This window comes from Pholcus phalangioides, unplaced genomic scaffold (assembly GCF_987345545.1).
Source record: "Pholcus phalangioides strain wild (caught in Gottingen) unplaced genomic scaffold, Ppha-v1.0 ptg000010l_1, whole genome shotgun sequence".
Taxonomy (NCBI): Eukaryota; Metazoa; Arthropoda; class Arachnida; order Araneae; family Pholcidae; genus Pholcus; species Pholcus phalangioides.
Window position 1 is genome coordinate 39,253,384 of NW_028301603.1, and position 27,296 is coordinate 39,280,679.

Below are 27,296 nucleotides of genomic sequence, written 5' to 3' on the forward strand. Positions count from 1 at the left end.
TCACATTTATTCGGGTGTGGTAGCCCAGGTTGATAAGATACTCACCTAAAGTACAAAAGAATGTTTAGAGGTGTTGCGAGTTCGATACCCTGGGCTCGCCCTTGTCAAACTTTCTTGACACGGATACAACAGAAACGCAGACGACCGTAGAAAAAGATTGCTACTCCAGGGAGTCCCACTTCAACGGGTTAGCACACCACCTCTCAAAAAAAGCTGTCATTCAGAATCGCGAATAAATTGTAAGTCCCTGTCTAATTAGCCCTCGTGTGCAGAAAATGACTGGCGCGACAAAAACGATCAAAATGATACACATGCATTTGTAACATATCACCCTTTTGGGCCCATATTTTTCATTAATCAGCATTCTAAACCCTAGCATTTAACATTAAATGATTCTGCGGGAGAAGATCCGGTAGAGTCATCAGATCTGAGAATATACATGGTGTTTAAAAAAAAATCACTGTTTCATCTGTGACAGTCAAATATATAGTTGGCTTCATTACTACTACTAAACTGCACATGCACCTCATCCATATTCCTCTGCGGAACTTTTAATGAATTGGTGCATGTTGTGAACCCAACATGAATTTTGTTACTGTGCAGGGCTACCAGGTTCGAAGCACACTATGACGTCACTTTCCCAAATTTTCACAGATGGTACCACAAGGAATCGGCATTGAATTTGCTTGAACCTGTTTTCTTTGTTTCTGAATGGAATATGTTCCCCCCCCCCCCCCACTTCCCCTTCAGTGCACAGCATTAAATGTTGATAAGCATGCAATGGTATTCTTAAAATTGGAGATGGTCATTTGATCATTTTTGTCGCACCACGGTCATTTTCTGCACACGAGGGCTAATTAGACCCCCCAGGACATACAATTTATTGCAGATTCCATGGCAGGCTTGTTGTTTTATACTCATTGAGAGGATGGTGCGCCAACCCCTCGATGGGGGACTCCCTGCGGTAGCAATTTTTTCTGCTGTGATGTTGCTGTTTCTGTTGTACCAAAACTAGAGATGGTGCAGTTATCTTCTTCTAAAGCAGTTTTTCGGACTGTCTTTTTCATATTATCCTGGGGCAAACTGAGCCATAGAATAGCATCTGTCCTGCTTGAAGGCAACTAGAGTTCTTGTATTCTGGGAATTTTTTGAGGGCGATTGGTCAAAGTGTGTAAACATGGGTGGAAAGGAAAAAAAAAAAAAAAAAATACACGTAAAACACTATAGATGAAGAGATGTGCAATGCACAGGGTTTTTATCAGCCCATTCTAGATTGAAAAGTTTTCTTACCATTGATCGTTTTCGAAGAAGAAATACACATGTGGAAATCATAATATGCACGCACATGCACCATCAAGTGTTGCTCACTGAAGTTACCTTACAAAATGATCGCGACTGAGCTTTCCTGATATTTTTAGACACGCTTCCTATGATGGGCAGTTGCAATAAGTTTTCGAAAACACTTTGTATGGAGTAACGATAAGATCGCAGCAATATGGTCTTTCACACAGACTTCAGAAATCTTTGTTTCTCTTTGGCAGTTTCTATGGTTTTTTTGCATTCCACTGCAAGATTTTAGTAAAAAAATTTTTTCCTGACAATTCTTGGTTTTACCTGACCCGTATAAAACCCTATTGTATCTTTGATATAACAAATTTGTCACGCCAGACGAAAAGGAAGAAATTCGAAACAGCTAGAGTAAACAAAAGTTTGTGCAAAATTCTAAAATAAATTTCGCCAGTTATGGAATAGTTAATGAAAAAAATAAATTTATTCACATGAACAAAGAACTGTGCAAATTAAAGGAATACTCCAACTCGTTTCTTGCAGTAAACACTTCAATATGTATAAATAAAGTCACGGGACTTTCACGAATCGTTACATAGTTTTTCTACGAATTTCTCGAAAAGCTTGATGCTATGCTTCATACTCGTCTTATGAGCTGCTTGAATCTTTTCACCGTCATTTTGTGTGTCTTCGCTTTTCATTCGGGAATCATAGGAATTTATTTCTTCACACACTTGACTATGAAGAAAAATGAGAGTGAAAAAAAGTCAATATATTAGGTATGTTGAGAAAAAATATCCATAAGCTTGGATATTTGAAACATGATGAGCATTTACTAACGTCTAACTAGCGATTCGGCTGCTTTATTTCACTAAAATAACAAACTAAACTCTTTCAGACATCTCCCCAATAAGTTTCTGATAATGTACAGGTTGTCTATAGTTAAAATTATCACATTCTGAGCTGTCTGCAGCTGTAACTGCTCACCACTAACGCACTATCTGTGATCTCTGATGAGCAGAGTTGGTCTGATTTTGCCTAACTCGAAAAACCCACCAAAAACTACCCCTCAAAACTGCACTTACTCGCAGACATTCATCTAAAGAGAAATACATTGATAAATCTATGTAGGCCTATTTAACCCAATTTAGATTATAGGGGGTTAGAGGAAAAAAAGCCCTTGAAAAAACCCATTTTATAAACTCATTATCATAATAAGATGCAAAATGATCCCCCCCCCCCCAGAATTTTCCGTAATGAGCTACCACTGATATAATAAATAAATAATTTCCATAAGCTACAGCATTTTCCTCAGCAACTTATTTTCCTCGTGTCTCTTTGTCATAAACCCGAGAAAAACCCCAGGCTTTTGCCAACCCTGCTGATGAGTTTCTTCAACTGAGATAAGTTAGGTTGCAAATCTGTGTTCCATAAAATATTGCATGGAAGCATTTCGGAAGTGTTCAAGACAATTCAAGATGGAAGTTTTCGGCCATTCACCATACAGTCTAATGATTTGCCCACTTATCTCTTTTTTTGAAGTAACATCTCGCAAGACAACACTTTCAGAACAACGACGAGATAAAAAATTTAGTTGAAATGTAGTTGTAGTCTGCAACAGAATTCTATGACTCTGGGCTATAGAAACTAGTACAGTCAATTAGTCCCCGGCTCATATCCGGGTGCTCCCTATCTGAGCACTCGTGACGTGGTGGTAAGATATTTGTCAACGACCATGAAGGTTGCAGTCAAGTCCCAGGTTCAAACTGGGGGAGGGGGGAAATATAAATGCAATATTTTTCCCCAACAAGCTTGAGGCAACCACCGATAGATGGTGCTTTCATTTCCAACTCAACTGGTAAATGACAATAAATTGTCATTGTACAGCAATGTGGCTGGAGTCGGTGTGCGGTGAAGCAGAAGTAGTACAGTCTATTCACGTTTTTATGAACAGACTAAGACAATTAGTTGGTAAATGGGAAAGCAAAGGCTTTCAAAGAAATGACATACTGTTCGGGACCAGAGGACTGGTACATAAATTGGAAGTTCGTAAAATCGAAAGCAACTGCATCTGGACAATTCTAACAGCGTGTATAAAAATAATGCATCAAATAATTTGCAGCCGATTTCTTGAGAATGAATACCAGCTATTGTATTTTCACTTTTCGCAGCCTCTCACATACTATACTATACTTTTGTGTGAATGGTACAAGAAAAATATAATAAGGTGCATGCCAATTTGACTCGAGCACCACACTTTTGAACGATGAAACTGAATTTCAGTGTATATATACATAATACACGTTACCTTCACCAATAACATGCTTTCAAACACTTTAAAGATATTTTGTATGCTCAGAACAACGATGCAAGTATTTAGATGGAAAAAATAAATTACCTTATAGTTGGCACACTGGTTGGATCAAACTCGTCAGCGCGCCTAACATCAATGGGCACACAAATCCTGCCCGTCTTTGGGTGAACACAGAATGGAGCTTTCAACAAATGGTTAAGACCTTTGGTCACGTTAGCATCTAGACGAGGGTAGCAAAGCTGGAACATAACCTCCAACGGGAAATGCTTGTTTTTCCCAAATTTATCTTTCTATAAAGAAAAATTGTAATGTCAAATAATTTAAAAGACTAGAGTTCCTGATAGTTATCTAAAACGAGAAAGTGGAAGGAAATGAATGTCACTCACTTGGTCGGATACTGTATCAGTCACCCTCAGAAGCTCTTTCCACCTACTTTCGCTGGACTTCTGTTCTCGCAAGCTACTCTTTAAAAACTTTTGAGCTGGTGGAGCTAAAGTCAAGGAGAAACTAAAAGGCGCATCAAATGGAAAAGATGTGAAATTATCAATTTGAATTCGACGAGGAAGCCATAGCTGCCAACTTTGGAGCATGTGAATTACAGAGGTTTATCTAGAATTCAAATTCTGTACAAAAATAAATATAAAAGGGATTTTTGAAAAACACTGTAGGGATCTTTCATTAATTAAAGTAAAATTGTCTCAGATTTTTCCCCCAGGTAAAAACTTGACCACATGCAAGCCATTACCAATTAGCATGAAGTCGCCAACCATCACCAACTAGCAGTCATTATTGGAGTTATTTGAGAGTGTTAATGAAATAATTAATTTCATCGGGCCCTGAAATGGGGCATATGGTCAAAGCAGATACAAGTCATCTAGTCAATTTCAAATATCGAAAAGCCGAACTGACACCGGGTCTTTGACAAATATTTTGCCCCCCCCCCAAAATGAAATATTTTTTTGCGATTTGACACAATGCAGACAATTTAAATTATGCTTGTGATGCCATTTTAAAACAAAAGCAGGTCTTTCTCCTTTGTAAACTTTTCGGGAATAATTCTTCCCCCCCCCCCCCAAAATAGAGATTTCTCACAATCACGGTTGAAATTGGCCAGATATACAAATTTTTCAGGAGCCCGAGTTGAGAGATGGAGTAGAAATTCAGGAGACTTGGCAGATATGGGCAGCTCTCGCTTTACGCTGTTCCTGTCACTTTAAAACAAGTTTTGGTGAAATAAGGATTTTAGTTAATTCTTGGCATAATGATACCTGCATTACATCTACAGCATAAAACAGGGCTACACAGCAGAAAGCTGTAATAACGAAAGCAGTAGTATACATCCAGCAGAAGCATGGGCTGTTTTCTTTTAAACATGAGGTTCGCAGAAAAATTTATAAAAATAATTGAATATGGATTAAGATATCTCTCAGTACAGCTATGCACAAAGAACCTGCATAAACGATATCTCGATATACAGTCAATGCTCGTTATAATGACCATTCCATTACAACGACCAGCATGGGCATCAACATCCAGCAGCAGGGTCCTCAGGCTGGGATCTTTGGAAAAGGACCATAAACCAGACTTTTTAAACGCCACTCTGTAAGGTATTTATAGCATGAAAAAAATGATGAAAATCTACCTAGGCACCTGACTTGGAGCGAAGTCAGCTCGTCTCTTGTGGAGGACATGAGGACCAGTAAGACAAGTCCCAAAAGTTTTTGTATAGCGACATCCTATGTATTCTTTTTCGATGTACACCTGATAATCAGTTTTCAACCGAAAGATGGGGGTTGTTATAACAAGCATTGACTGTATTTAATATGTACAGTCAGACGGGCTTATAGCACAGTTAAAGGGGGCCACAAAAATATTTGTTGTATTTATCAAGATGCCAAGAACTTTACTTTTTAGTAATCTGAAAATGAATTCTTCCATTATTACTATAAAAAATAACACACACCCACAAAAAAAAAAACAAATGTAACGATATCAATAAGTAAATCATTTGTAAAGGATATCAGTATCTCTACATAACGCAGCGATCTTATCTATGCTTTCATTCGTGTCCAAGATTTCTTGTTTTTTCAGCATCAGGTCACTGAAATGTGCCTCGATAATCTTTGCAGCTTCTCTAAAAAATAAAGATATTTATTAATGGATAAATATAATTCAGGCAAATTCGCAACCATAAATTTTAGCATGCAACATTCTAAGTCACATTTTTCTTATAATTTAGAAAACCAAAAGATGGCAGTGTTAATCTCTCGCAAGATACATTAGAATAAAAAATCAGGGGCATTTTCCTCATAAAAGTATGTACAACAACCATTTTCAATATGATACCATGGCCAATGTACGGAGTCACATAATCCAATATCAAAACTCACAATGAAACCACATCCCAACAGCAACACTAAGTTCATTGCCAATTAGGAAACAATCTAATAGAGCAAAATCACAAGCATCAGCTCGCTTTTATGTTGACCTCAGCATTTGACTTGACTGCACATTATTCTCTCCATTTGAGCAAAAGAGCCCTTTAGATTCATGGAGGCAACTGGGAGGGGCTCTGGTAGGTCCATCAATGGGGACAGTTAACAAAAAAACACCAAATTCAGAGGATGCAAAAACCTGTATAAGGGGATGCATGGTTTGTGAGGGCTCTTCAGTTCATAGAATCTGCATTGACTATTAACAGCTTTAAATCTCAGACGGGATAGATTTAGGGTTTTGCTGCACTTTTCCTATTCCGGTATAAGTTTTCAGACTACTCATTCTTCAAATTTGCAATCCTAGGCAATAGCCTGCTCAGCCTTCACCCCTAGAAATATGCCTAGTCACTCTTTTGGTCATTTTCCATGCTTAAACACTCGCTTGGTAATTTATTGGTCATTCTGTCATTCACTCTGAACTGGTTTCTCTCTCTCTCTCTTTAGGTCACTCTCACGATTACACACTTTTTAGATCACTCTTTTGGTTGGTCACTGATCTAGCCGTAATCTAAGTCACTCTTTTGATTACTCACATGCTTGTACACTGTCTTTGTGGCTCACATGCTATACATCATTCTTTTTGTCATTCACCTGTTTGCACACTTTGTTTGTCACTCTTTTGGCCATTAACTAACTTGGTTCCTCACTCTATTGGTCACTCCTATGCTTACACATTATCAAAGTCATGCTTTTGTTTGCTCACATGCATGTACACATTCCCAGTCACTCATCAACCCGGTCTCTCACTCTGTAGGTCAATCTTTAGGTAGCTCACATCTTTTACACTGTTTTGATTATTAACATGCTTGCACACTGTTTTGGTCACTCAATCTCTCGGCAGAGGCAGATTTAAGGTTTTAAAACTTGTGACCTAAGAAGAAAAAGTTTGCTATCCTTCTTCCATTTAAGTAATTTTCTTAACCACTCATTCCCCAAACTTGCCACCCTGGGCTATAGCCCTTTAGGTACCCTGTTAATAAGCTTCTGATCCCAGATGCACCCACCCTCCATCAACGCTTTGATATCTCAAAGGAGAAGTTAAGCTGGAGGTGCTTCGTCCTTCGATATCAATGCCAGTTGAGCAACCAGTAGAAAATGTCAAGCTAGCCCTAATGGGAATTCCCAGCTCAGCAATTTCATGTGGTCAATCTTTAGCTATGCCTTTCCCGAACATGACAATCATTGTGTATCAAACAGGTAAGGATTTAAACATTTTATTTGAAAATTTCCATTGGTTATAGGGTCTAAGAATTTATTCACACTGTCTGTAAGTCGAGCAGAGACAATGATGCTATTGGTTACCATACAAGCTGTAAGGTGGCAGTAAGATCTCAGAGATGCGGATTGTAGACTAAGTTTCAAAGGTTCCCCAGATTTACGCATTAGCTGTGATTACTGAATGGTTTTCGAATACATATGTGAAACTATTTAGACGTTATTGAAGTCATTACGTAAATTTTTTCATTACTTCTGACCTCATTTTAATAAATAAAGCTATCTTGAATTGCATGAAGACTGAATCTCAGCCCTTGTTTTCCAATTTCAGTAAAGTATTTCAATGTCAGAGCTTTGAAAAAAACCCACCATAAATACATCTAAAATTGTATATAACACGAATATTGACATTTAAAAATTCCCATTTGACTTACTCAATGCTCGGATGCAAGATCTCTGGAAGAAAGACTTTTTTGGCGACTGAATCACCGCCCTGAAAAAAATGTACAAAAAATTAATATTAAGAATGTAATCATATGCAGCGCTTAATGAATCGAAGAAAAAAAAAATGCAAGTGACAGTCAAAATTTTTTAGAAGCCACATGATTTTTTCTCCTCTTCTTTTCCACACAAGACTTGACGATATATTTTCATGTTAGCAAATACATAGACATAAATCTTGTGTTGCCCTCAGACTCCAATTTGGTCATCACACATGATAAATCACAATTTTGGACACCAAAAATTCTTTCCCAACCCAAGAGAAAAACTCCAATATAATTTTTTTGACTTCTCCCTGATTATTCTAAGGCACATTTCTGTATTATCCTCAGACACCAGGGTTGTACCTGCTTCAACTGGGGACAGTTTAAACCAACCTAGTCTATATTAGTTTTGGCCATTCTTTCGACCACTTCAAGTGGTCAAAACTCAAACTTCATCCACTTTTTTCCCATTAATTCTTATAAAGTAGTCATGACACTGCAAACATGATACCGCCTTTTGCTTTAATAACTCAAATTAATGACTGAAGAAATGAAGTATGAATATCTAAATGTATATACATATTAGTTAATCATATTTGAGTAGAGATTTACTGTCAACTCAAATTAAATCGAATTTTAAAAAAATCCAAAATCAAAGAATTATCAACATATATATCAGGGTTGGTAAGGTTTTGTGGTCATTATAGTAAAAGCCAGATATATATCCCGTTATAACGAATGCCAAGAGACCGGAGGAATCACTTCGTTAAAACAAAATTTCATTACAAAGGAATTCCAGGTTACCTAGCATTGTTCCTATGTAAACTTATTTGGGGGATTAAAAAAAGTGTTCGTTAAAACGGGATTCGATTGTATATATACACACGTTTTTACCATATTGTCCAAACCTTTATTTGAGAAAGAATCTATTTTTGCAGGGATAGTTTTTATACATCATGATTTTTATTTTTCTACCATATCTATGACAAAAACTTTGTGTTTGACAAACACAAAATTAATACACATTGAAATTTTAGGTGGCAACACAAATTTTTTAATATATCCCATGGCGACCTGATACCCAAAATTGGCGTGATTTCACAATGATTAAAAAAGCGAGTCTAATTTTTTTTTAATTATCCGAATTCACGCTCAAGCATTTAAAAATTTTAACGGTGAATCATTTCTATTCATTATCATGGGTAAGATTCTTTGCACGCAAATAAAGCTTCATACAGTGAAACATCATCATACCTTCACAATGGTCAAGTATTCGACAATGGCCACACGTGCTGCGGGAGAAAGTTTCCTGGCCTTCTCGTCGCAGATCCAGCAATGAATACCTCTCCGGCCCGAATATACCCAGAGTAAATGCTCGAAACCAAAGTCCTCTGAAAATAAAAGTCAATTTCAGATACAATTTTCCAATAGATACATTAATGTGATTTATAAACTTAAAAAAATCTGTGAGTGATCACTACTCTGCGATGAATTAAAATTTAAGACAATGAATTAGATCAGTTTGTCCAATACGGCGGTAGAAGCTGAATGAATGAATGAATGCCAGAACTCTGTCACCGGAATTATTCCATTCCCAAGTTCTCTTCCAGTCCAGTCCAGCTTTGAGGCAGAGGCTGGAATAAAGTATGTGTACTTAACAGTCTGAGCGCATATCTATTATTGTTCCTGATTTTTCGGTGCTGCCATCTATATTTCAAATTGTGAGTGAAGAGTAATGACTAGAATATTCACGTGGTTGTAGAACTATTGCTCTCTGTGGTGAGACTTTTTAATGGGGAGATCAGTTCTCATTCTCCCCTTGAAGTTGGGAACCTCAGAAAACCAAACAATCATCACTGTGGCATCTGGCGTTTGTACCCAGATTCTCATGTGATGAGATACCATCACTATGACTACTCAACCACCATAGCAGCTAACATTTCAGCAGTATGGGATGTGGCTACAGCACACCAACTCCAGTCATATCATCATAGGGCAAATTTTCTACTGATGCAGTTGACTGGAGAAATTAAAATATTGGTGGTTACCAACAGACAGCGCCTTCATTTGAAACCCAATCTCATTAATGGCAGTAAATGAAAAAAAAAACCAGCAAGGTTTCACTGTATAAGCATTGCAACAGATCACGATCTACGAAGAGTGTCGCATATTGTTAAAACGCTTGAAACCTTAAAGTTTAGATTAGTGTTTCCCTGTTGTGTTGAATTGTAGTACGTTGGAAGATTAATCGATAACTATATTCATAATTACGAACTTTATTTGGCATTAATTGAACAGGAAAAATATTTTTGAATACACATCAAAGGTGAGGGAGATGTTAACGTCATTGTCGCCATATATTTAACTGTTGTCAACTAAGACAAACGCAATATAATCAAAATGATCACTGATTACTACGCCCTCTATCAGGAATTATTGTAACTAAAACAATAATAAAGATACAACATTCCAAAAGGGTTTGAGATGCACCGTTCCCTCCATGACCAGCAGTGGCGGTAGAAGTTGGACTTGCAACATGGGATCTTATCAGATGCATAGGTGCCAATGCCCAGACTCGCAAAAATCTATAGTTTGTCGCGTGATGAAACATTTTGCTAATGAAGGAAATACATCATACAAATGAAAGCAAAAATTAAGATCTTTCCGGGTGACCATATGACCTGTTTTCCTGGAACATTCCTATATTTCCCAGTGAAAATATTTTGGCACTCCCAACTATTATTTTTCAAATAAAAATTATTCTACGAATATTTTGTTCACATATTTGTCAAGTGGGATGGTTTTTTTTTCGTGAAATTTATTTTATTTCACTGTGATTTGCAGCAGCACTTCATTTTTTACCATTGGCAACTTTTTTTGGCAAACTTAGCAATAACTGGAGACTTCGCTCAGTTTTGGTAATTTCCAACATTTTTCTTGAGAAAACATGGTCACTGAGATTGCAAGGAATGAGGGATTTTTTTGGGAGATTTTTAATTTCTGCGAAGCACGATTTGAGGATTTTTAGAGATTTTTTATATGAAGATACAAAAAATCGAAAGAATCTGCTTTCCAAGCAAAAAATTTTGATAAGGCTGAAAAGTTGGAAGCCTTTTTGGGTAAATTGGAAGCATCAGCATCTATGCGATAATGATAGTGATATGAACTGAAAGACATCTATGTGGATGACTCGACATGGAGGATAAGAAAAAAGAAGTTTTTGAAAGGGGGCGAGATGAGATAAATAAGTTTGTGAAACACTACTTCAGATGGTCAGGTTATCAGCAAACTCACCCCTCATGGCACGATCCAAGATCTTTAAAGCAATAGTCATGAGAGGCCAACACTTTCGGCAGATGTCCGCACCGCTACAGCAGTTCCTAACTTCATCATAGTCTGTCATATCTATGTCGAAAACCAATTCTCTCTCCACAGCACTGAAAGACGACACTAAGGAGTGCTCTCTCGGCTATATAAAAACAGAAATGGTGTAGATAATCTCAGACATTAAATAACTTGTAAAACAAACCAACAAAATAAAACATTTTCACTGTGAATATAACATAAAAAAAAGTATTTACCCTATGAGAATATATCGCCCCAATATCTATTTTATATGGGCTGCACGAGACAACCTCTTTCTTAAGTTCGGCCTCGTCCTTGAATGACTTGTATCGCAGGTACACATCATCTTTCAGCGTAAACGAGAACTCTCGATTCATGAAAGTCGTATTTTTCTCTAAGAGCCAGAATGGAACAATAATTTCAAAGTTGAATTATTTTATTATATTTCTCGAACTATATAACAGGGTGGATCGAAAAGTATAGGAAATTTCTTTTTTTTTGAAAATTACTTTTCGCTTGGGGGTGGGAAAGTTGTGTCTTGGGTATATTAGTCTGTATACTTTTTTTTATTGAAATCCATTCATATCAACACTTCGATCCACCCTACTATATAATGAGCGACACATATGATAAAAAATCTGTTGAAAAAGTGAAATAAATTCCCAATATATGGACTACGGCTGTTTTACTCAGGGTTGGTAAAAAAACCGGTTTTTTTGAAAAAAAACCAAAAAACTGGTTTTTTTGGTTTAAACCGGTTTTTTGTTTTAAACAGTATTAACATTAAAAAAATGAAATTTCTGAAAAATCATTCAAACTTCTAATAATTAACTAAAATAAAATGTTTATTAATGTAATTAACACTATTCCCATATTAATTAATATACAAATATTTATTACATTTTAACAAAAACCAACTTTGGCAATTTAATTATTTTTTGCTTAACTCAATGGATTACTGTGTGTTTGAAAACTCTTTTAATGTTATTATTAATCATATAATATATGAAGGTTTTTCTCCAGTTACTTTCAGTATACTTAATTAGGAAGCTATTTTGTGAAAAGTAATAAAAATTAGGTGAATATAATGTTAATGAAGCATAAATAATGCAGATTAATTAGCAATGATTTACGATGTACAGGGTGATTACAACTAAGGTTCTGATTTCAAAACACTGTAAAAAAAGGATTGTCAAAATGACTTGAAAATTGACATGAATATTCCTGAAAAAATTCAATTTTATTTGACAAATAGGGGAAAAAATACTTAAAAATGTAAAATTAATGACATCATCCAACATGTGGGAAATTTGCCTGCAGAATGGAAACGATAGACAGTCATGGCAGAATGATGCCTTAATTATAGCATTTCACGATTTCATAATTCATGGAAACATCACAAAAAACGAAGTAATTGAACAAATAACTACAACTTACTTAAGAAATGTTAAATATGTTGTCCAACCTGAGGTTGAAAGCACAAAAATTGTTCAACAACAGAATCGGAGTATGCCATGGTCATGATGTGGATGCGCTTGCAATTCAGCTTTATTAAACCAAACGCGCCCCCCCCCCCCCCCGGTTAATATTCCTGAGGAACTTCTAACATATCGGGACTGTGCTGGAGATTGCAATTCACCAAAGTTTGCAATCTGACCACTGTTTATAACATTTTGAGCTACACCCACAGCCAGAAGTTGCAAGGGTTAAGGTGCATCCTGTCAAAATGGGTCTTCAGCAGCTGCTTTGCTGGTATTGCAATGCGCATCTTGATTCTATCCACCCACTGATGCTGTGGAAGTGCCGAAATGATGTGGTTGCACAAAATAGATTATACTGCTGGCCAAGTACAGCATCGAAGAGTTGATCCACTTTGCCCAAGAATATTTAGAAGACACCAACGAATAAGGCAAATACACAAAAAAATAATAAAAGTCCTAATGCATTTCAACACCAATGGGTGCCGTCTTCAGAGGAAAAATTTAACCACTAGTTCCGCTGACCGAGTTTCCCATTTTTTGTATACCAAATCTTCACGCTCGGTTGCTCAGCGGAAGAAGTACGTCTGTTCACTTCAAACGTCGTGGTCAGAATGAAGCTGTGAGCCTGCGTGAGATACTAATGCAGCGTCCTGATTGGACCTTTGCGAAATAGTGCTATCCGATTGGTCCATTCGAATTTTCTTGTAATTCCCGCTCAAAATGAATTTAAGCCATGGTGTTGCGATCGGGAGTGTAGGTTTATTATCGTTCACTAGTATATTTTTGAAGGCCCGAATATATGTGCCTTCGTAGAAATCTAGATCAACTGTGGACTTGACTTTGTGAAAAACTCTCGCTTCTTGAAATTTGAATTTGTGGCCTTCTTGCCAACAGTGAGCGGCGATGGTCGATTTTTCACATTCCTGATTCTTAACACAGCGAGCGTGTTCATTTAATCTTGCTTTTATGGGTCTCCTTGTCTGTCCTATATAACCAAGAGAGCAATCACCACATGGAATGTAATAAATGCCCCATTGTTTATTCTCCGGTATAGCATCCTTAGGGGGCATGAAACCAAAGTTTTTAGTGGGCACATCTATGGTTGTTAGATTAAACTTTTAAAGAATCGGTTTGATCTTCAGTGAGAGCACTGGATCGTAGGGTATGACTACACTTTCTCTGAGTGGTCTCTCTGTAATATTTTCTAGAGTGGTTCCTCGTGCCGGTTTCAAGAATTTTCTACTTAATTCGTCAACGATCTTGGTGTTGAACCCCCTGTCTATCGCAATTGCTCTGATGGTTTCAAGTTCATGGTCTAAAGTGTTCCGATCTGAACAGATGTTAAATGCTCTCTCTACAAAGGTGCGAAAAGACGAAAGTTTCTGTTGCATAGGATGGCAAGATCTGAAATGAGGTGGTAATGAGACTGCGAAAGGCTTACAACAGACCGAGGTTTGGAACTGTGATTTCCGTTTCGTTATTAATACGTCCAAGAAAGAGAGTTCATTGTTAGTTTCGAATTCGGCTGTGAACTGAACATGAGGGTCTATGTCATTCATAATGAGTAATAATTGTTCCAAGTCATCTTTAGAGCCGTCCCAAAGCACAAAAGTATCGTCCACGTATCTTCGATAAAATGAGAAGGGCACAACGTTCAATAGCTTACTCTCAAAGTCGTCCATATATATATCACACAAAATCGGCGAGATGGGATTGCCCATTGCTAGACCATCTGTCTGGGTGTAAAACTTGTCATCGAAACTGAAGGCTGTTTGTGAGATACATGTGAAGGTGAGATTGCAAATTTCTTCTACTTCGGGTTGTGAAAAATTGTGGCTTTTAAGTCGTCTTTCTAGACAGCTAATACTACCACCTATGGGAATGTTCGTAAACATTGACACTACGCCGAAAGACACCATGTTGAGCTGTTTGGGTTCAATTGTACGTATTATTTGAGCGAAGCTAGATGAATTTCTAACTGTATTATTATTTGACTTAGTGAGTGGAGAGAGAATTGGGACAAGAAATTTAGCGAGCTTGTATGACGCTGTACCAATGTTAGAGACTACGGGACGGAGAGATAGTGTTGGTTTGTGCACTTTGGGTAGGCCATAGATCCGTGACGAAATGGCGTTTGATGGAATTACGCTCTTTTTTGCATGCTCGGGAAGAGAGACACTGGTTTTTACCACTTCTTTCAATTTTCTCAAGTGAGAATCAGATGGATCTTTCTTTAATTCTTTATAAGGACCACTCAAAATATGTGATGTCATCAAATCCGAATATTGCTCTTTAGGCATTATCACAATTTGCCCACCTTTATCTGCTCTAGATATTACGATATTATCATTTTGCAGTTGTTTGATGCTTCGACGTTCGCCCGGTGAGTAGCCTACGGTGACCTTCTTGTTGTTCTTTCGCTCATTATCCACCAAAATGTTGGATACGAGATGTCTCAGGGTGTCTTTTTGTTCAGGTAGAATCTTACTGCGTGAAACCGACTTCTCTATAGGGGCGATGAAATTGATTGGGTTAAATTTAGGTTTGTCGCAGAAATTAATTCCCAGTTCCAAGGCTTTAGTTTGCATTTCTGTCAATTGGTTTCCAGTTAAATTAAGTATTTTAGCTTTATTAACAAATGGGGGTGCAGACAAGGAAACAATATTAGATTGTAATTTGGAAAATTTCTTGTTGAGGGTGTCCTGATGACGTTTGGACTCCTTCACAGTTCGCCAGTATGAATTTTGCTCTAAGCTAGGGGATAATGGCGAAGCACAGTGAAAGCCCTCGCGTTGAGCTAATTCCAAATGAGACCGTTCTTCGACGGAGGCTAGTGCACTCCTGAGATCTTGGATGAGGCAACGAAGTATAATAATTTTACTGCGATACAGGCCTTTGTTTACATGGGGGGTTCTCTCTAACGAGCAGGACAGATTCAAAAATTTCGGGGTGATCCCCGATGACTTACATTTCAACAGGAACCGAATCCTATTCAGCAGGCGCTCACGCTTCCTTCGTAGTTGCGAAAAGATGTTAAAAGTATTCATGACGATAGACCCGTTGCCGTCTAAAACATAGAAGAGTTGATCCACTTTGCCCAAGAATATTTAGAAGACACCAACGAATAAGGCAAATACACAAAAAAATAATAAAAGTCCTAATGCATTTCAACACCAATGGGTGCCGTCTTCAGAGGAAAAATTTAACCACTAGTTCCGCTGACCGAGTTTCCCATTTGGTTTGAATACCAAATCTTCACGCTCGGTTGCTCAGCGGAAGAAGTACGTCTGTTCACTTCAAACGTCGTGGTCAGAATGAAGCTGTGAGCCTGCGTGAGATACTAATGCAGCGTCCTGATTGGACCTTTGCGGAATAGTGCTATCCGATTGGTCCATTCGAATTTTCTTGTAATTCCCGCTCAAAATGAATTTAAGCCATGGCGTTGCGATCGGGGGTGTAGATTTATTATCGTTCACTAGTATATTTTTGAACCCCCTGTCTATCGCAATTGCTCTGATGGTTTCAAGTTCATGGTCTAAAGTGTTCCGATCTGAACAGATGTTAAATGCTCTCTCTACAAAGGTGCGAAAAGACGAAAGTTTCTGTTGCATAGGATGGCAAGATCTGAAATGAGGTGGTAATGAGACTGCGAAAGGCTTACGATAGACCGAAATTTTAGACCACTTTAGACCATGAACTTGAAACCATCAGAGCAATTGCGATAGACAGGGGGTTCAACACCAAGATCGTTGACGAATTAAGTAGAAAATTCTTGAAACCGACACGAGGAACCACTCTAGAAAATATTACAGAGAGACCACTCAGAGAAAGTGTAGTCATACCCTACGATCCAGTGCTCTCACTGAAGATCAAACCGATTCTTAAAAAGTTTAATCTAACAACCATAGATGTGCCCACTAAAAACTTTGGTTTCATGCCCCCTAAAGATGCTATACCGGAGAATAAACAATGGGGCATTTATTACATTCCATGTGGTGATTGCTCTCTTGGTTATATAGGACAGACAAGGAGACCCATAAAAGCAAGATTAAATGAACACGCTCGCTGTGTTAAGAATCAGGAATGTGAAAAATCGACCATCGCCGCTCACTGTTGGCAAGAAGGCCACAAATTCAAATTTCAAGAAGCGAGAGTTTTTCACAAAGTCAAGTCCACAGTTGATCTAGATTTCTACGAAGGCACATATATTTGGGCCTTCAAAAATATACTAGTGAACGATAATAAACCTACACTCCCGATCGCAACACCATGGCTTAAATTCATTTTGAGCGGGAATTACAAGAAAATTCGAATGGACCAATCGGATAGCACTATTTCGCAAAGGTCCAATCAGGACGCTGCATTAGTATCTCACGCAGGCTCACAGCTTCATTCTGACCACGACGTTTGAAGTGAACAGACGTACTTCTTCCGCTGAGCAACCGAGCGTGAAGATTTGGTATACAAAAAATGGGAAACTCGGTCAGCGGAACTAGTGGTTAAATTTTTCCTCTGAAGACGGCACCCATTGGTGTTGAAATGCATTAGGACTTTTATTATTTTTTTGTGTATTTGCCTTATTCGTTGGTGTCTTCTAAATAAAGTACAGCATCATCTACTTGCACATTTTGCACTACTTGCACTTTTTTCCTTTTGCAAAAGAAACTTCCATTGCTTAAGGAGTATCCATGCAAATCTTCAAGTCATTCTGATCAGTACTTATTGTATAGTTTTGGAATCAAAACTTAAATTATAATCACCCTGTATATAGCTGATTATTTTTCATAAATCTGTTACTACTATACAGTAGAACCTTGATTAACCGGGCTTGACAGTGTGAAAGTATTAAAAAAACAACTATTGAATATATTAAGACTGGGAGATATACAGTAGGAGATGTGCTACTTATGGGAAAGAAAATGAAAATGTATGTGAGGTAATGTAACTAGAGTACACTGGTCTTTGTCCTTTAAGGACAGCTGGTGTCTTTATTGGATTATAGGACCACCTGCCCCTAGCATGATGGTGTCACTACTGTTGCTGCTTCTTTGTGAAGGGAAAAAGAAACCCTGTGAGATAATACACCACTACATTTCGATGTGTGATGCAATCCTTATTCATGAATTTGCTAAAGATAGAGCATCAGAATGTAGCCAAAGGTTAGAAAATGTTGCAAGAATGAGAAATTTTGGCTTTTGTATATAACTTTAAATAACTAAGATACTTCATATGAAAAATATATATATATTCTGGCCACTTTTATGAGCCTTTTTGAAAAAAACCACTTACAAAATCTTTTGTCATTTAAAGATATACCATCAGAATGTACCCCAAGGATATAAAATGTGGTAAAAATGAAGCGTTTTGGCTAATAATGAACCAATATGATATTTTTCAAGGAAAAAAATGATATTTAGGCAACTTTTATTTGATTTTTTGAAAAAAACCACTTGGTTTAAATCGAACAACCCTGGTTTCACTACTTTTTTTTGTTTTCATAGCCAGAAACTATTTAATACTATTCACTAGGGGATATTTCGCCTCTATCATTTCACCTCGCTATTTTGATCTGGTACATTTCACACCCACAAAAATTTTGACTGCCCTGACCGGAGTGAGAGACCACATGAGTGAGCATGACTGTGAGTAAATGAGAATGTATGGGTGAGTGAGTGATCAAGTAGTTGAATGATCGTATCAGTAGCCAAGTGGCTGTATGAGTAACCAAGCCCCTGATCAGACGAGTGACCATTTTTATGATCAAGTTGGCAACAATATGATGGTTATCTATACTGTCACTCACTCATTTGATCAGGGAAGGTGAAATGTCCAGGGCAAAATATTGGAGATGAAATTTCCAGATCCCTCACCGACTAACTTGGTCACTCATAAGGTTATTCACTCATGAAGCATGCGGTCACTCAACCCCCCCCCCCCAGTCAGTCTTATGACCATTCACTTATAGGGTCACTTGCCCAATCACTTGGTCACTTTCTAGGTCACTAACTCTGTGATTCGAATGGTCAGGGAAAACGAAATGTCAAAGGCAAAATTTCCTTAAACCATTCGTTACCAGCGGGACAATACGAAACATCATAATGAACCAGGGTTTAAGCTGGATAACAAAATTCCTTTCGCGAAAAAGCAAAAATGGTGGGAATAAATGCTACAATGCTAATGTAATGATTGATGGTTGGATGTCTACTCGTTTCGTACCTCCTGTATGCATTTTTACGAAAGTAGCTACTACTTCTTTCGCATCCTACGATTTTCTTCTGCATTTTGCGAAAAATGTGACCGTAGCTTAAACCCTGTAGTGAACCTCAAAACGAATGTTTGACAACTTAGTAAATGAAATGAAAAAAAAACCACTCTTACTACAATATTATTTTAATTTTCACTCCTTGATCGCACCATGGCCTTACCTTCTTATGTATAAGCCTATCCAGGCATGGCCCTGCCTCACATCCATTGGGGGTGGGGCTATGCTATGAGATCTTGCATTACGTTTCTCAAAAATATGTTATAAACGGGCAGATCTCGATAAAACGTTTGTCACCTTAGTACAACTCATTTCGATGGTTTCAATTAAGATTTCTCTTTTAAAGTGTTTTCACCCATACGTTTTTTATTATAGATTTTTTAGAAATGTTATACGTGGGATGCACTATATAGGCTAAGACGTTACTTTCCATATAAGTATTGGAGGGGGAACTGTGGATCCTCTTTATTTGAGGCACACGGCATGCTTCTTATATCCTGAAGACATGCGACCCCAGTCTGCCATCTTTGGTAGGCCCCAAGGCCATGATTTTCCACAGTCATTAGCTGTGGAAAATCATGTACATTTTGAAGTTTGAGAAATAAATGTATAATGAGATTCATCCTGGGCTGGGGCCATGATGTTGAGATGACTCTGAATGGAACCTCCAGGGAATCTCGCTCCATTTAGTAAAGGGGTCTGCTTACAAAAAATTCGGTTCAACATAAATTTAATCAAAAATTCAATTCATCAAATAGAAAGAATGGGAGGGGAACAGGTGCAGTATAATCCAGATCGCCAAGGTGCTATAAGTCGCCAATGCCGGCGTAATGGTGATGGGTTGCCGTTTCTTCTCTCTTGCTTTCTAGAAGCTTCCATTACCCATTCATTATAGATGGAGCTTAAAGCGCGGGCAATTCAAACGGATAACAGCGTTTTTTTCTCTTTGTTCTGTAGCGTCGTTGTCTTTGATGATTCCCGATTACCTTTTGCTAGTTGTTGTTTTTAGCACGTGTTTTCAAGCGTTTGAACACCCATTTAGTCTTTTTCATTCCGATCGTTAGGATTACATTTTCGTTGACCAGTAAGGTTGTATCCTTACCTTTTATTATAATTATAACTTGTTGGTTCGAGCATTCTTATGTTTGCTTGGCCATCAATAGCAACCTACAATCATTTATAATCCAGATCTTATTTATGTCAAATTTTTTATTTATTTTTTTAATATAGTTTTCTATGCTGGCGAGTTTTTTCTTCGCCGTCCGTGGTTCAACGCCTGGCGTTGGCGACTTTTGGTCGGGTCGTCGGCAGGGTTTAAGCTACGGTCGCATTTTTTGCAAAATGCAAAAAAGTAGTAGCCACTTTCGCAAAAATGCGCACAGGCGGTAAGAAACGAGTAGACATCCAACCATCAATTATATTACATTAGGGGTCATTCAAGTATTGCATCAGCATCGGGGGGGGTTTCAGATTTGCTCTTTTGATGACAGGGGGGGGGGGGTTTGAAGGTTGCTTACGTCATTAACCACCCTTTTTGAAGATATGAAATATTCTAAGCTGCTGACTAAATATTGCTGACAAGGGGTGGAGGGAGGGTCAATGTTTTGCTGACAAGGGGGGAGGGGTCAAAAATGGCTAAAAATCTGCTGACGTAATACTTAAATGGCCCCTTAGCATCGTAGCATTTTGCTAAAGCTTTTCCCCCCATTTTCGCTTTTCTGCGAAAGGAATTTTTTATTTTATTTTTTATACAGCTTAAACCCTGGTCGTCGGACATGTTTGGCGCCGAAAAAACAGTTGTCAAAAAATCGCCAATCTCTGGATTACACAGCATCTGTTCTGTGAGTCACGGGCCACATGGGCAAAAAAAAAAAAAGAAGGTTAGGAAACACTGATATGATATAACTGATACGGAATAATAAGCATTACCATCATTGTATCTCAGCCATTTGTAGTACAAACCGAAAGGAAACAGACGTTCGTAATAAGTAGGGAGTAGATCTGGGAAAACATCTGGGTGGAAGACGTTCTTGTCGCTTTCGACACCCATTTCTTACTGTTTTTAATTTGTTTGCTAAAACCTGCGACACCCAAACAACGACTGGGAGGAAAGCCCGCGCTTTTCTAATGAAAATATTTTTGGACCTACTAACACGAAGTGGTCTCTTTGTCTCGGCACCATACGGTCTTCGTGCCAGAATTAATTCTCACGTCTACCGTTTTGCTGACGATGAAGGCAAAAAGACCAAAGCACTTACAACTGCCGAAAAAGTTGAAAAAAAGTTTGTTTATAAACATTGCGGGGGAGTTGATTCAGATGCTCGACAATATTTTACCGGAAGAAATAACGAAATGGTGAGAATCAGATTTGAATTAATTTAATTTCATGTTCATTTCTAGATAGATTTATATGTTTAATGACCATTCCGAAAAAAAAAACTCATTGTAAAATCATTACCCACTCATTTCGAAATTGAGTCCCACAGTTGATATAGGTCAGTTGTTCTTAAGCCGGGTTTTCCTAGGATTTGTTTTTTTGCGCCGCGTGAATCGAATTGGACTATTTCGCGTCGACAAAAACGTGTTACATAATCACGCTACGCGTTTGTGTTTTCCCAGCTTGGCGTATGATCTCAGGGCGACTATAATTATAGTATATCGCCCTGGCATCTCAACTATTCTGTCGTCTGCATGCTTCAGTTTATAGGGAAGGGAAAGAAAACACAAAAAATGAAGAGAGGATCGGCGAAATGTGCGACGCACGACGCTTTTGACTCCTTCAGAAGCAATCGGACAATCACGCCCGACGTAAAGCGCTATCGTGAGCCGCATCGCGCTCTGTAGGAAAAAAAAGTCATACTGCTTTTCTTAAGCCGGGTTTTCCTAGGAGTAGGTTTTTTACGCCGCGTGAACCGAATTGGGCCATTGCACGTCGGCAGAAACGTGCCACACACGCTACGCGTTTGTGTTTTCCTAGCGTGGAGCATCAGATCAGGGCGGCTATATTATAGTATATGGCAGTGGCTTCAGCTATTCTGTTGTCTGCATGTTCCGGTTTGAAGGGAAAGAAAACAATTAAAAATTGAAGAGAAGATCGGTGAAACAAGCGGCGCACGACGCTTTTGACTCCTTCAGAAGCAGTCGGCCAATCCCGCCCGACGTAAAGCGCTATCGCGAGCCGCATCGCGCTCTGTAGGAAAATAGTCATACCGATTTTCTTAATGGTGAGTGGACGGCGTGTCGCGCTGAGTGATTCACGTTGCGCGCGGCTCAGAAAATCTTCTGTTAGGGAAACTCGGCTTTTAGTAGGGGTTCTTTGAGAGGTTTCAGCGGAGCCATATTTACAGGGGGGGGGGGTTTGCCCGCTAAGACCCCCCCCCCATTCTCCCGAGAAGAGCAAAAGGAGGAGAGGGACTGGCACATCCCCCCCCCCCCCCCCCCATAAGAGCAAATTTGAGGAATGAGTGATCAAATAAAATAGGAGAAGGGCAGCACAATTTTTACAGCCTCTCCATATTTTGTAAAACCATAAATCTGTGTTCACCTAGAAAGTTAGGGATTAGAAATCATTCAAGTACCAAAAGGGTGACCTAGAGGTTTCGCGAGCATATGAGTGAGCAAGAGAGCAGGTGAGTGATCCAGAGAGCGAGGGATCAGGTTTTCTTTGTTCAAGAAAGTGACTAGCTGAGCGAATGACCAAAAGTGTCTAAAAGAGCGAAGGAACAGGTCAGTCCGTGACCAAGAGAATGACACTACAGGTCGGTGAGCTACAAAAAAGAAAACTATATAGTTAAAAAGCATGTGAGAGACCAGGTCTGTGAATTACCAAAAAAAGTAACCTAGAAAGCAAGGGATCAGGTCAGCGATTGTACATAATAGTGACCTAGAGAGTGAGGGACTAGCTGAGTGAGTGACCAAAAAGTGATAAAGAAGTGGTAGTACTAGCTCGGTGAGCTACAAAACAAGTGAATAATGCAGTTAAAAAGCATGTTAGTAATCTAGAGAGTGAGGGATCAGGTCGATGAGTGTCCAAAAGAATGGTCTAGACCAAAAAGTGGTTAGACGAGCGAGGGACCAGGTCGGTGAGTGACTAAAAGAGGGACCTAAAATGCGAGGGGTCAGGTCAGCGTGTGTCCGAAAGAGACCTACAGAGAGGAACTAGCTGAGTGAGTGACTAAAAAAAGTTGACAGGGTGAGTCAGTCAGAGAGGATTTGAACTATAGAGTTTGAAAAGCATTTGAGTGACCTAGAGAGTGATGCCACCAGGTCAGTGATCGGCCTAAAGAATGACAGACCAGGTCGTGGACATGGGCAGAGATACAGGGAGGACGCACTGTCCCCAGTGTTAGAGGTGGAGTCAACTGATTCAATGTATATGTGTATATGTATAAATTGATATCATCATTGTGCCACCCCAGACTTTCAAGTCTATCTCCGTCTATGGTCGGCAAGTCTCTGATAAGTTACCTAGAGAAAGCTCACAAGCATATGAGTGACTGAAAGAATGGCTGAGTAATATATGGTCCAGACTCAAGTAAAAAAGGGTATATGAATATGTCTCTCTGGCGAAGAAATCATATGGAAGCCCCCTTTCCTAGGGTTTAAAATGTTCAGTTGGTCGCCCTTGATAAAATTCTGTTAAAATTTGGGGGGGGGGGGGTCATTAAATTATGGGGTTCCTGTTTACACCAATTTATTTTTGCTCAGTGCTTAAGTATTAATATAACTCTGAATATTTGGTGCCATCTATAAACAAACTGAAAGAATGAGACAGGTTATAAAAATAGGTGCTGCCATCTAATATTTATTAAAAATAATAAAACTCACATCTAGTACCATCTTTGAAAACTAGATGGCAGTAAACTCTAGATCATCGCCCCACCCCGCTCCTTCTTCATAAATTTTTTTATTTCATCTGTCCCCCCCCGACACAATCGAACCCATAGGATCCTACGTTATACCCATAGCTTCTACTGCCCCCAAGGGGAGATGGAATGTTCCAGGGGGGCGGTAGAAGCTACGGGTATAACATAGGATCCTATGGGTTAGATTGCGTTGGGGGGTGGGTGAGTGGGAGAAAAAAAAATTCTGTAGAAGGGGGCGATGTGTGTGTGTGTGGGACAAAAAAGGTTGGGAAACTATGATCTAGACCAGTGATTCCCAACGTGAGCGTCAACGCCCCCGGGGGGCGATGGAATGTTCCAGGAGGGGCGGTAGAAGTTTCGGGTATAGCATAGGATCCTATGGGTTAGATTGCGTTGGGGGGGGGGGGTGGTGGGAGAAAAAATTTCTGAAGAAGGGGGCGATGATCTAGACCTAGAGCATAGAGACCAGGTGGGGGCCCCATGCATAACAAATTCCAGGTGAGCGCGAACCCCCCCCTCCCCCCCACCACCACCACACCCTGGGTATGGCGTTGATGTCTATATTATATTATATCCCATACAACTCAATCCATGCCCTGCGGGCCAAATGTGCCCCTCGGAGTCATCCGATGTGGCTTGCGGCCTCAAGCCTTGTGTGCGGGGGGGGGGGGTGCCGCGGGGTCGCTCACGTGATCTGTAAATGCACCGCCGGTAACTTGAGTGATCTGGAATTGTGTCGCTTAAGTTTCCCGCGGTGCTGTTACATCTCACTTGCGTGACCAGTGGCAAATTTACATATTGACTTCAGTGCATGGCCTCCACATTCTGGAAAAGGTCCCGTAGGCCTTAAGCATCAACTGGGTTCCCCCCCAGACAGACTTTTCACAGGCCCTTCTATAGTGATTTTGCAGCATGCGGGGGGGAAATGGTAACTGTCCCGGGGCCTGAGGCAACAGCCGTGTCGTGTCAGCTCCCCATAAGGGTTACCTGCCATGTTTCAGTGATCCGCGTGTGTGTGGTACAGTTCCAGATCACTTTGAAGACTCGCAGCATATTTACAGATCATTCAAGCAGCTCATTTACAGATCACTGAAGTAACCCGTGACGCTGTTTCTGGTCACTTAATTAAATGGAGTGACACAACTAATGAAGTGGCCCGTACTGTCCTGAAAGTCGAGCACTTCCTCTCTCTCTTTGAGCTTCTCTATCCCTTACATAAATGCTCAACCCAGTGCGAGTGAGCTAAATGTGGCCCGTGACCCGTAACCTAATTTTGTAAAAATGAACTGAGTGGCACATTACCAGATCACTTATGAGTGACGCACAGCTCATTTTCACTTCAATTATGTGGTCCGCGGTAAATTCCCGGATCACTTTTGCATCCCGTGACGAATTCACAGATCACCTTAGTCACTTGTGGCACATTTACAGATAATTTAAGTGGCCCGCACTCTTGAGAATGTTGGGCACCCTCGCTTTCCATCATGCATGCTCAACTCATGGCCTCCAGAGTCATCTGATATGGCCCGTAACCTTAAGCACGATTTTGGAAATATTAACTCTGCGGAACATTTACATATCACTTGATCGACCCGCGGCACAGTTCCAGATCACTCAAGTTACTCGTGGCATAAGTACAGGTCACATTAGCAACCCGTCCCACAGCTTCATATCACTCACTCGGCCCGCGGCACATCTGTAGATGACTTTAACGAACCGCGGCATATTTACAGATAACTTAAGTGACCTGCGGCACAGTTCCCTAGCACTTGAGTGGCCCGCGGTGCAGTTCCACATCTCTTAAGAGACGCGTGTCATGTTTATAGATCAGTTGAGTTACCCGCGGCACATTTATAGATGACTTAAGTGGCCCATGGTGTAGTTTCCACGTCGCTTAAGTGGTCCGCCACATATTCCTAAGGTCACTTCAGTGACCCTCGGCACATTTCCAGAGCACTAAAGTGAACCGCGGCACATTTACAGGTCACTTGAGTGACCGGTGTTGCAATTGCGGATCACTTAAGCGACCCTCGCTCTCCTGAAGTTTGAGCACCCTTGCCTTACATCCTGAATGTGTGCTCCTAGGCTAAGTATTTTCACCGGTCCCCTTCATAGTAAAAATAAATATGCCAAGATTTATTATGGTCTGGGGGTAAACAGAAATATGCCAAAAAATGCTGAATGTATTTCTTTCTTTTTTTTTCTATCTCTCTCAACAGGTGGCGATGGCATCGTTCCAGCTCGTGAAGAAGCTCCTCCGCAAGCCGATCCGCATATCACTGTACGCCGGATACTGCTGCTGCGTAGGCTACTGCGTCACCGAGTACTTCTGCGATTTCGTGATATGCCAAGGTCCTTCGATGGAACCTACGATACACTCGAACGATATAATGGTGGCCGAGCACATCTCGGTGTTCCGGAATCATCTCGCCAAGAACGACATCGTGATATCCAAGTCGCCGGTCAATCCCAGAGTTTACGTGTGCAAGCGTATAAAGGGTCTTCCGGGAGATAGGGTCTGGACCGGGGCGAGCCTGTCGCAGGTGATACCGTTGGGACACGTTTGGTTGGAAGGCGACAACAAGCACAACTCCACCGACTCCAGGACTTACGGACCGGTTCCCATGGGATTGATTCGTAGCAGGGCCCTGTGCCGCATTTGGCCCTTCGGTAGGGCTGAGTTCTTCCAACGCTGAATCGTGTTCATAATTTCTATTCAAATAAGTAAATAAATAAAATTGTCTACTTTATGTGTGTGGAGTTCAATGTGAAAATGTAGTCACCATTGATTTGTGGTACCTCAGACACAGGGCCGTCTTATAAAACACGTGGGCCCTTTCGGTTCCAAGCGATATTTCTTGAAAGCGATAATTCCTGCATTTATGGAAAATAATTCCGGAATTAATGAAAGAGATAATTTCAGCTCCAAAATAAATGAAAGCGATAATTCCAGCATTAATGAAAGATAATTCCAGCATTAATGAAAGATAATTCCAGCATTAATGAAAGATAATTCCAGCATTAATGAAAGATAATTCCAGAATTAATGAAAGGGATAATTTCAGCATTGATAAAAGTGATAATTTCAGAATTAATGAAAGGAAAATTCTAGAAGTAATGAAAGAGAATTCCAAAATCAATGAAAGAAGTAATTCCAAAATCAATGAAAGAAGTAATTCCAGCATTAATGATAGAAGGAATTCTAGCATTAATGAAAGATAATTCCAGAATTAATGAAAGATAATTCCAGAATTAATGAAAGATAATTCCAGAATTAATGAAAGATAATTCCAGAATTAATGAAAGAATTCCAAAATCAATGAAAGAAGTAATTCTAGCATTAATGAAAGATAATTCCAAAATTAATGAAGGAAAGTTCCAGAATTGCGAAAAGAAATTATTCCACATGAAATTATTTAATCTTTTTTCACCTTTAAAAGAGTTCCCCCCGTCCTTTCTTTTAATCTTTAAAACGCAATATTTAGAGACCGAACTGTACATTGTTATGGGGAAATCGCCAGGCACAAACTTTGTTTTCACCGAGTCA

General features: G+C 39.4%; 2 protein-coding genes across 2 annotated transcripts; one reads left to right on the forward strand and one right to left on the reverse strand.

The window, feature by feature from the left end:
• Positions 1-1,752: 1,752 nt before the first annotated feature.
• On the reverse strand, positions 1,753-21,058 carry Prim1 (DNA primase small subunit). The gene is made up of 9 exons (XM_089238373.1): positions 20,814-21,058; positions 11,378-11,535; positions 11,091-11,265; positions 9,051-9,187; positions 7,746-7,804; positions 5,623-5,735; positions 3,988-4,085; positions 3,686-3,891; positions 1,753-2,025 (listed from the first exon to the last, which is right to left on the reverse strand). The coding sequence occupies exons 1-9, from the start codon at positions 20,932-20,934 to the stop codon at positions 1,869-1,871; spliced, it is 1,224 nt and encodes a 407-aa protein (XP_089094499.1). The 5' UTR covers positions 20,935-21,058; the 3' UTR covers positions 1,753-1,868.
• Positions 21,059-21,106: 48 nt separating this feature from the next.
• Positions 21,107-26,499, forward strand: LOC149081442 (mitochondrial inner membrane protease subunit 1). Its single transcript, XM_089238374.1, has 2 exons — positions 21,107-21,239; positions 25,969-26,499. The coding sequence occupies exons 1-2, from the start codon at positions 21,237-21,239 to the stop codon at positions 26,443-26,445; spliced, it is 480 nt and encodes a 159-aa protein (XP_089094500.1). The 5' UTR covers positions 21,107-21,236; the 3' UTR covers positions 26,446-26,499.
• Positions 26,500-27,296: the final 797 nt, after the last annotated feature.

What these genes read in the sequence shown, in the direction of transcription:
- Prim1 (XM_089238373.1), bottom strand. Translation starts at nt 20,934, where the DNA reads ATGGGTGTCGAAAGCGACAAGAACGTCTTCCACCCAGATGTTTTCCCA. An exon ending in ATGGCTGAGATACAATGATG is followed by an intron (nt 11,536 to 20,813) that starts GTAATGCTTATT and finishes TCTGGCTCTTAG; the next exon opens with AGAAAAATACGACTTTCATG. An exon ending in TGCGTTATGTAGAGATACTG is followed by an intron (nt 4,086 to 5,622) that starts ATATCCTTTACA and finishes CTTTAGCTCCAC; the next exon opens with CAGCTCAAAAGTTTTTAAAG.